The sequence below is a fragment of the Lycium barbarum genome, chromosome 8, assembly GCF_019175385.1.
Source record: "Lycium barbarum isolate Lr01 chromosome 8, ASM1917538v2, whole genome shotgun sequence".
Classification (NCBI taxonomy): domain Eukaryota; kingdom Viridiplantae; phylum Streptophyta; class Magnoliopsida; order Solanales; family Solanaceae; genus Lycium; species Lycium barbarum.
In genome coordinates, this window is record NC_083344.1 from 94,258,907 (window position 1) to 94,270,184 (window position 11,278).

General features: G+C 34.4%; 1 protein-coding gene across 1 annotated transcript; it reads right to left on the bottom strand.

Moving 5' to 3' along the window:
* Positions 1 to 7,754: 7,754 nt before the first annotated feature.
* LOC132607966 (uncharacterized) lies at positions 7,755 to 8,729 on the bottom strand. Its single transcript, XM_060322047.1, has one exon. It carries the CDS (start codon positions 8,727 to 8,729, stop codon positions 7,755 to 7,757), a length of 975 nt encoding a protein of 324 aa, XP_060178030.1.
* Between the last annotated feature and the right edge of the window lie 2,549 nt (positions 8,730 to 11,278).

An 11,278-nucleotide genomic window follows, 5' to 3' on the forward strand; every position in this document is an offset into this window, starting at 1 on the left:
GGTACTCCGGTATTAAGGATCCATAAAATACGGTTGACCTATGGTTCGTATGCGCTATACCAGTAGGGATTTGGCTTTGCTCTACACTAGTTATTCTAGAGTGGTTTTTCAAATAAATGACACAGGTTACTCGAGCTGACAAGCTAGGGGTAGGCTCTTTAAGGACGTGGGTTGATCGCATGGCCACTCGACCTTAGAGACCTCCAAAGAATATATCAAAAGGTTTTTTAGTGAAGGTATGACCGCAGCTCATCCCACATCGTCACCCTTAGAAAAAATGTAAAATAAATGCTAGGAGTGGCGGAGTATGCATGCATGAATGACAGTTATATTTTGGGGAAATTTAAACACATAAACAATTTATATCATACAAACACACAAATTATTGGAACCCTTATGGTTAGAACCTTAAATTATCCCCAGCAGAGTCTCCATATGTAGCGGTTTGATATTTTTTCTGATTCGCATTTACACTTGCCTCATTTAAAAAGGAAAGTGTCCCGAAAAATACGGTTGTCAATCGTACCGGGAAAAAGAAAAAATATACCTCTACGTAATGGTATTCTAAATGGATAATGTTTTAGACTCGTCACCTAATTTTTAGGAAATTAGGAAAACCAATTCGAAAAGGGTTCATTTAAAACGATTAAATTTTAAAAGAATCCTCATCTAACCAAAGTATGGGTAAGGGTTTTGGTGATCCCCCGAGGAAGGTGTTAGGCACCCCGGTATTAAGGATCCGTAAAATATGGTTGACCTACGGGTTCTAATAGTATGCTTTTGTAGATATAAATTGCTTGTGATAAAAACAGTTTTTGTTTCATATTTCCGCAAATAGAAATTAGTCATTCATGCCAAAAACACTCCTTTTCAAGAAACGAAAAATGGTAGAGTTTTGCCCGAAATTGGGCGTTTTTTGGATTTCGGACTAGAATACCTAGGTTAAAACCTGAAGGCGTTAACCCAAGTAGAACACTACGTAAGCCCACTCGAGTTTAGAAAAAGTTTTTTTTTTTTAGAAAAAATGTTTTTAAGTATAGAAAATAGTTTTTATAGGCATACTAATATACTCCATAGGTTTGCCATATTTTTAGAACTTTTATCCAATTCTTGATTTTAATCTTTACAAAAAGTCTCAAAGTTAACTCATTAGCCTTTGTAATAGTCAAAACACTTCACCCAAAATGATAATCCAAGTTTACAAAACATCTTTTCCAACTCAAGTTTCAAAATCAATCATAGTAGTCCTAAAGTTTGCCTATAAGTTCAAAATCATATCAAAGGTATCAAAAATCCTCAAAATCATCCGCAATCCTAAATTTGCCAAAACAATTTTAAAAAAAAAAAAAAATTGAAAATCAATTTTAGCAACTCTTAGGCGTGATAATCTCATTCAGGGTTCCAATTTATATACAAGCATACATATATATAATCAAGTAAATAATATAAAGAGTAGGGAATTGTGCCGACCAAGCCCAATAGAAAAATGCATAAATAAATATTTCGCTCCAAATTATGCTCCAATGCCTTAGTCCTTGCATGATAGGGGTTGACTCGATCTAGCAATGTTAGTGGGCCTCGAAAGATCCACCAACAAATTGGGGAGGTCACAAAAGATAGGTATACAAAACATTAGTAATAGGCTAAGGTCAATTATTTAATTTACAAAGCCAAAAAATTAATTACAATACTTTTGCCCATAATTGTCATACTTATAAATTAAAGGACAATTTATGCAAAAGGCCCAATAGTTGATATGAATTAGTAACAAACTCAGAAGAACTAAGTTTTATTTTTTAATATATATATATATATATATATATATATATCAAAAGCTAACTAGAACGAATAAATCACACTAAACCTATCAACACAATGTCAAAATTTTAACTTAAGCTACTATTTTTCTTATTTTTATCAATTTTAATTAACTTAACATTGTCAAAAATAGTAATAAATCTATAGGATACTCACTTAATCATGTAAACAAAGTTAGGCTAGCACATATTCCTTTTCAACTACACAAGCATCATAAATAACTTAAAATGAAATAAGGGATGAAATCTCTTTTTCTTATTTTTATCGATTTAACTAACCTAAAATCATTTAACATTGTCTAAATCAAACATCTAATTTATTTTCATTTTTTCAAATAGTAATAAATCCATAAGATACTCACTTAATCATGTAAACAAAGTTAGGCTAGCACCTAATCCTTTTCAACTACACAAGCATCATAAACAATATATAATCATAACTTAAAATGAAATAAAGAATGGAATTTTTTCTTATTTTTATCGATTTAACTAACCTAAAATCACTTAACATTGTCTAAATCAAACTTCTAATTTATTTTTATTTTTTCAAATGGTATCATCAAGCAAGACTAAGCTAGCAAAGAATTATTTTTAACTAACACAAGTATCATAATAAATATATAATGATAACTAGAAATGAAACAAATGATATCAATTTAACTAACCTTAAATCACTTAACATTGTCTAAATCAAACTTCTAATTTATTTTCATTTTTTCAAATGGTATCAAATTCACATAATATCCACTTAATCATCAAACAAGACTAAGCTAGCAAAAAATTATTTTTAACTAACACAAGTATCATAATAAATATATAATCATAACTAGAAATAAAATAAAGGATAGAATGAGAGGTTACCTTTTGATGGGGCAACCTAAAGATCAAAATAAGGATTGGCTCGATCTACTTCAAGCACCAAACACTTCACAAATCTTTAAACCCCCCCCCCCCCCCCCCCAATTTTTTTTCTCTTTTTCTATATGTATATCTTATCTTTGTATCTTTTGTTGCTAAGCCTTGAATATATAAATCAAACTTTAGCTTTTAGGATGCCAAATTTAAAACTCTTTTTTTCTCTCTCTTTTTCTCAAAAATAGAAAAAGAAGATTCCCCCTTTTTTTTGTCTCAAAAACTCCCCCCCCCCCCCCCCCCCCCCAAAAATCCTTATTCAAATTTCAAAATCATCCAACTAAGCATTTAAAAATTTATGGACAAAAATAGGTCATTTGACCGTACTTTTCCCCCCAAAATCCTTATTCAAGTTTTCAAAATCATTCAACTAAGTATTTAGAATTCTAGGACTTTATAGGCCACTTGGCCGTACTTTTCCCCCAAAAAGACCTTATCCAAATAGTACCAACAAAGGTACAAATGGATAAAGTCCCCTTCTTATTTTTTATAAAAATGTAGCATAGTTTTTATATAGTTTTAGGTTAATTAGTCTAATACGCCCTCATAAAATAATATTTTGACGTAATAAAAATTATAATATGTCGTTTTAAAATACGAGCTTCAAAACGAGCCCAATATTGATATACTTCCGAGCAATATTTAAAAATGTGAAAAAATGCGGTCAAAATGAGCCGTATTTACGTCATTTTTAATTAATAATTTTCTCGAGTTAGACGGAGCGGGATATGTATCTTCTTTTCAAATCACGTTTGTGAAAGCAAATAACTCGTAATTTCTTGTAATTGTTAATTTTTATGAAAATAATAATTAAACGTCAATTTTTGCAATTTTCTTAGAATTTTTAATTTTTTAAAGGCATCCTTACTCCGTCTTGGACTCGGGAAATTTGAAAATTAAAATGCGCATTTTATGAGGTGAAAATTAGGTGTCAACACCTGTTCCAATTAAGAATGCAGACGAAGAGCTGCAAATGTTAAGGAATCATCTTGCAGACAAGGAGGCAGAAATTACTGCCTTAAAAGAAAAACAGCTCTATGAATTGGAGATGCTGCAAGCTAAGTATGAGCAATAAAATGAAGCACTAAATGCCAAACTTTTGAGTCTGCAGCACTGGATAAGGAAAGGAAAGAAAATCCAAAAACTATTCAGGAACCGGTTGATGCACTTAGCAAAGACACTTCCTCAACCTCAAAACCATCTTCTTAGTTTTACCTAGGAAATCACATGTGTCCTATGTTCAGTTCTTGTTTTCTTTTCTTCTTTTCATTGATCTGTGTATTTGTTTAAAGTATATCTGTGTTGGGATATACTGTGAATTAATGGAAATCCTTTGGTGAATTGCCATCTTTATTTTCAAGTGTCCTAGTAGTTGAATTAACTGGTCTGTTTTTTAATGATGCCAAAAGGAGGAAGAAGATTAAATAAATTAAATATGCTAAAAGTAAGAGTATCGCAATATAATATAAGGTTACAAAGTTGGTGTTTGTCATCATCAAAATGGGGAATTTATTGGCATAAAGCCATGTATGTAGTTTTGATGATTGACAAACCAAAACAAGTAATTCAGCATAAAAGGCATTAAGTGAACTGACTGACAGCAGAGGAAGAGATAAGAACAATGTTGCAAGCAAGAAAGCACAGTGAGAACAGGTCCAAGGACATGTTCCATTGCACTAAAGCAGTAGCGACAGATACAGACACATGAACAAACAGGTTGCAGATATATATATGTGTGTCAGTATGAAGGCAGGTGGAATGCAGATCAGAGAGACAATGAATGGTCTACATACATGATCTATCACAGAGGCGCATACAGATATATTCAGTGTATAGCATGAATGATATATGAATAGAACAACTGAACGAGGCAGCAAAAGGGAGTGTAGATGACTCAGTCAAAGGTGCAGAGGATGAATAGCCAGCTGTGGTGAGTTAATGAAGAAGAGGAGAGGTGAAGTGACTGAGACTCATAAGACACTGTTCAGAAGGAAAAAATTGTTCAGCTAAAGAGTTTGCAGGAAAAGCATGTAAATTAGGTTAATAGAAGAACAAGGTCTGCAAACATGTTCCATCACAGAGCAAGAACAAAATCAGAAGTCAAAGAGTGAGTCAAGATTGAAGACATGATTTATTCCAACAATGAACAAATGCATGCCAGGCAGACAGATACAGAGCAACATATGATCAATGAAACAGGTTTGAGAAGATGTTCCACCTCAAACAGTCAAGATTCAAAGGCAAGGCAACCAGGTGGATGAAACAAGTTCGTGAACATGTTGCAAGACAAGTCCTACAACAACTAGGATTTGCAGAATTATGGAAAGAACTTGGCGGTCAAGTATGAAAGATTCCTTGCCAAATTTGTAGGGATTAGTAAGCCTTCTACACGTATTAGAAGCTGACTCAACAAGGCAAGAATCCAAATACTACACAAACCGTACGTGCGTGTTATTGACCGACTAGGAAAGGGTTTTGTGTTCACCGACCTGCGGAGCATAATGCTATAAATACCCATGGTCTTTCTAAGAAAATGTTTGCGCACCCATGAAGATAGAATTCAGAATATTGAGCTATCAAGAGATATATCCAGAAGATTCAAGAATCCGGAGTTGTATCCCCAGTGCAAGAAGAAGGATTCAAGGAACTGTTTTACTATATAATATTCCCCAGTTCAAAAGTCTAGATATCTTGTATTAGGTTTGGTTTATCGAGTTGTATCTTTATCAGCTTTATTAGAAGCATTACAGCTAGATACAAAACGTTGTAAATTCAACTTCAAGTTGGAGGTCAACTTGAAGGTTGCTTGCTAGTCAGAGGTTGATTAAAAGATTAGAGGTTAGTTCCTAAGTTACAAAGATTGTAACTTGAATTTGCAATTGGCTCATTGTTGTAGTGAAGTTGTTGGGGAAATCCTACAGGTCTGTAGGTCATGATTTTCATCATCTTTAGAGCCGGGTGGTTTCCACGTAAATATCATGAATATCATGTATCTTTTACTTACCTGCAGTTTCATTCCGCAAAGACGCTATCATAGAACAGATACAGTAATGTGTTTCATCTTATAACAGAAAATTGGATACACATAGGATAGGGAGTAGATCGTGCTACCTAACAGGAAGACTTGTGCTATTTATGTCACAAAAGGTTAAAATCATGAACAAATTCTATTATATCGATCTCCACAACTGGAGTAGTTGAACAAAGATGATTCCGGCAAAAGAAAGAAACAAACACCAAGAAATCAAATATACTATTCTGACAAAATTAACCTGCTAAATAAAGGTGTAAGATGACTCATAATAGTGCATCTTGCTCTCTTCCTGAATTAGCTAATAACCTCGGGGAAAAAAGTGACCTATATTAAGTTGGCAAAATTTAAAATCTTTTTTATTGTCACTTCATAAACTTAAAGGATCCGTTTGGCCATAAAAATTACTCACTTTTTCTTAAATAATTTTTCAGTTTATTTGAAAATTAGTGTTGGCTGTTAAGTCTAGCTTGAAGTTGTATTTTAACTTAGAAAAACAACTTATAATTTGTTTTCCAACTCACTTTTCACTTCAGAAGGTCAAATTTACCCTCCAAGTATGGTTTATAGTTTAAATTTACCCTCCGTCAAAGTGTGGGATCAAATTTATCCTCTCCGTTAGGATATTTGATAAATTTGCCTTTATATGAATGAAAATGTGACTTGGACTCCACAACACAAAAAACAAATAGCCACATCGGATCCACATCAGATCCACGTAGACTCCCAAAACCAATTCTCTTTTTAACCCGTAACCTGTAATCCGCTTCTCAATCCCAATTCTCTTAACCCATCTCCATAATTATTAAAATAAAATTAAATGACTTAATCCTCATCCTTCTATCTATTCAATTATTTAAAATAAACAAATGAAGAGAGCAGTATTTATAGTACAAACATAACTACTGGTTATACAAACATTTTAATGGCTTGTATATGTTTAATAGAAGTAAAATTAAGATAAATTTTAATGGCTTGTGTTTTCATTGAAACATTTAATGCTGCATTTTAGTAGAATTTGAAAATTTATTATTAGTAAAACTAAAACAAAAAATAAATTAGCGCAAGAGAAAACAATGGTGAGAAACAGACGTATGATTCACTAATACGCTAAGTAGAGTTTGCTAATGCTTACGAAGGATCGAACTAATCTATACTGAGAAAGTATTTGGTCAGAGCTACAACATGAAAGAAATTGGTAAAAGAATTAACATGAACAAAAGACTAATTATGGCACAAAAAATTAAACTCAACAACTGGAATTTGAAAACATCTCTATATTGGGCGAACATACAAATCACGCACGAAAAAGGATCTAGCAAATTTACAAATCTCCCCCTCCTAAACTCTATTACTTCCTCGTCTTTCTTGCAGACGCCTTCTTCGCCGGCGACTTCGCCAGCGCCCCCTTCTTCATCGGAGCATCCATATACTTGTTATACAAGCACAGAGTATCATGGATTGTGGAGGCGGGATTGGGAAACGGATTACGGGTTACGGGTTAAAAAGAGATTTAAATTTGAGAGTCCATGTGGATTCAATGTGGCTATTTTTTATTTTTATTTTTGTGTTGTAAAGTCCAAGTCACACTTCCATTCATATAAAGGCAAATTTATCAAGTATTCTAACGGGAAGGGCAAATTGGATCCCAAACTTTGACCGAGGGAAAATTTAAACTATAAACCATACTTGGAGGGTAAATTTGATCCTTTTCCCTTTAAACATGAACATTAATCCAAGTATTCTTTATAAAAAGTATAACAAATACAACTAACTCCATAAATTTAAAATAAAATGAAAAATATTTGGAATCTGTGACCAAATTGCCTACTTAAATTCCATACACACAGAGCTCCAATAGTCAAAGGTTAAGAATTTAGACTTTATATTAACAAAAACTTCAAAAAGAAGAAAGAAAAATTGAGAGTACTAATAAAAGCATGAGCATCTTCAAAATCTGTACAATTACTTGGACATACACATACCAATATCTGCTAATGCACTTTCTTGGTAAAAATGCTTCGAATATTAAGTAAATTACTGCTACGGACCCCTTCACCACCACTCTGTCCACTTATAGCACTATTTTCATCACTTCTGCAAACTGACTGTTGCCTGTAACCAATGCAAACCGGTACATTCAACTTCATAACTCTAGTTTTCCGGCCCAAATAAACTCCATTAGTACGGCTGGGACTACTTGGCCATTTCGTTGACTTTGACTCACCGGCGGAGTTACTCCGGGAACACGGTGCACTATTCCCCTTACGTCTCACCATTCGTGACCTAATTCCGCTGTTTCCGGCTGATCTACTTCTTGAAAATGGCCAGATGTTGATATTCAGCTCCGCCCTATTAATATTACTTCTACCAGCAGCTCCGCATTTCTTCTCTTTCTTCTTCTCGGATATCGACTCTCCACCTTTCAAGATAGTGGTAAGGTCAAGATCTGCGTACATTCTATCCTTCTCCGATCTTGCTTTGTGAAATTTCACTGTGTATGTTGTTGTTGCTGCAACAGCCCCACATTTCTTCTCTTTCTTCTTCTTCTCCTGACTATCAGAAACAATCTCTCTGCCTTCTAAAGTAAGGCTAAGGTCTGCATACACTCTTCTCTCCTCAGACCTCACTTGTGAAATTATACTGGGTATGTTCCTGTTATTTTTCTTGAAAATGTCTTTCCAACGCTTCGATAATGTGGATTCACATGCAGAAATCTCGGTTTCGGGTACGGAGTCAGTTTTGTCTGATGGAGGGTTCGGGTCAGGTGGGTCATAAAAGATGGGGCATTGGAGATTGTGGAGAGGAAGAAGGATTCCATCAGAGAAGAGTTCATCAGCAGAGAGTAAGTCGGGTTGTGGAAAGGAAGGGTTTCGGATCATCCAAAACTCGAATTCGGGTGAGTAATTCGGGTCGATGTGTATTCTTCTTCCACTGTTGCATGTTGTAAGTACTTCAGGTTCTTCCATTAATGGTCGTCTACTCCTCAGAGAAAATAACTCCTCCTTCCTTTAAGATTTTCAGTATTCGTTTGAGCTTTTCTTTATGTTTTCAACTACTTATTAAAATAGAAGGCAGGGGTGGGGGTTCGAGCGGGGAGTATGGACTGACAGGAGGCCACATGCAATAAAATAATGAAAAGATAGAGAGACGACAGTAATGTTAGAAAGGTCGGTTGGTGTATGAAGGTTCATTTTGAGAGGTTTCTTTATTATTTTTATTGCAGAGGGGGTGCAAATAAAATAGAAATATTTTCAGTTCATCTCCTTTAGAAATAAGTTGGGTACATCAAGAGTGAAGGTTCGTTTTGAGGGTTTTTTCCTCTTGACGGATTAGGAATTTCAACAATAATTTTCAATTTGAGTTAAATGAGTTATACACGACGAGTTTAACCCAAAAAATAACTTTTGGAATCAAACTAACTCTTTAAAAAAAAAATTAAAAAAAAAACCAAAGTAGGCTTCATGCACAGATTCTGTGCATGAAATCCTCTTTCCCCCGACCCCAGCCTTTGTTCTTGGAAATCAAACTCAAAATTAAGCTTTTTTCCGTACTTTGACCGAAGATTAGTCACGTTTCAAAACACCGAAATATAAATATTTTCTATAGAACTTAATAATTTTTTTAGCGTAAAATAATATCGGCTCATTACATCAAGTATACATATACATTTGGATCATTGTTTTAGGGGTTGTAAAGTGTTCTGAAGTAAGTTTGGAAACTTGTTATATTTAGGTTTAAGTGTTGTAAACTTGTATTTACGCCCCATGCTTGATTTGACTACACGCCATGCATGCCAATTTCAGCTTTTTTATCTCACATAAAGGACCGATTTGACAATACATCATGCATGCCAATTTCAGCTTTTTACTGACACATAAAGGACCGATTTAACAATACATCATGCATGCCAATTTCAGCTTTTTACTGACACATAAAGGACCGGTTTGACAATACATCATGCATGCCAATTTCAACTTTTTTATAACACATAAAGGACCGATTTGACAATACATCATGCATGCCAATTTCAGCTTTTTTATGACACATAAAGGACTGGTTTGACAATACAATGATGCATTATTTGACCGTTTTATTAGACATTAATTCATATTACGCAACATATCAATGCGCAATACAAGTGTATTTATACCTCATGCTTGATTTGACTACATGCCATGCATGTCAATTTCAGCTTTTTTATCACACATAAAGGACCGATTTGACAATACAATGCATGAAATGACGAAAATAGTGACTATTGCACAATATTTCAATGCGCAATAAGGGTCAATATGAATCTATTTAAGAAGAATGTTGGACGAGGTAAAAACGCATCCATCTCATAAGTTTAAGTCTCTTAAGTCATTCCAAAAAACCTCTCTTAGGTCATTCAAAAGAAATCAAACTTCATACAAAAATGGCTCAAGATATTCCATCAGTTAGGGTTTCACTATATTGGGATGACATTATCCTTGATGACAATAGTACAGTTCGTTATAATAAAAGACCAAAAGTTCATGTTAAATGTCCACTTGAAATGTCTTATGAATCACTAGTCACTTACATACATGAAAAAATGAACATTAGTCCAGATGAGTATGAAATCTATATAACAGGCAGATATCCACAATTAGTTTCCCATGGTGTAGTGCTTTATGGTATGCATTATATCAATGATGATGATTCTTTGAAGGATTATTTGAATGCGCCAGAAGAATATAAACATTTAGTCGCCATTAATGTTCTTGAGATGTATGTTGAAAAGATACCCCCAAGAGGTCCCTCAAGAACAGCCCAGTCAAGTTAACACTTATGGGGATATTAGTTCTTACGGGGACATTTTGAGTGGCCAGGTGCCACTGGAAAAGCTAACCTAACAATTAAATCAAAGTTGGTAAATATGCATTCTTATATTATTATTTTGTATAGTAGCACGTGTTTATTGTATGTATTGGTAAATAATCATTTTTAAATCTTTGTAGGGGTTATAGACCTGATACGAGTAATATTGGGTAATCATCTCAATTTAGTGGAGCAGCTCATTATTATCAAAACTCTCAGTTCAGTGGAGCTGATTATTATAATAATTCTCAGTTCGGTACAGCTGATTATTATCAAACCTCGCCAGTAATACCAACTGTGGATGTTAGACAGTCCTCTCAGTTTGGTGGAGTTGATCATTCTCCACGCCATGCCCATTCTCAATATGTGTAGGTTCATCACCTTGATGTGTATATATTTGAATTTGGAATTTAACATATGCTTTTTATCGTGTAGGAGGAGGCCTTTCTTAGATGGCGCTGATTGTCTAAGTTATGTGGATACATCAGAGAGTGATGGCGAGGAACTAGCTAATAATGCAGAGGTAACTGATGATGAAGATAGTGAAGGGGATGAAGAAGATACGCATTTTAGTCCCCCGAACCAACAAGAACCAACTCACCACCACGTACCACCTCCGATGGCGGAAAACCCAATTCCTGACAGCCCAATGTAGTGGCATTCTGACTATATT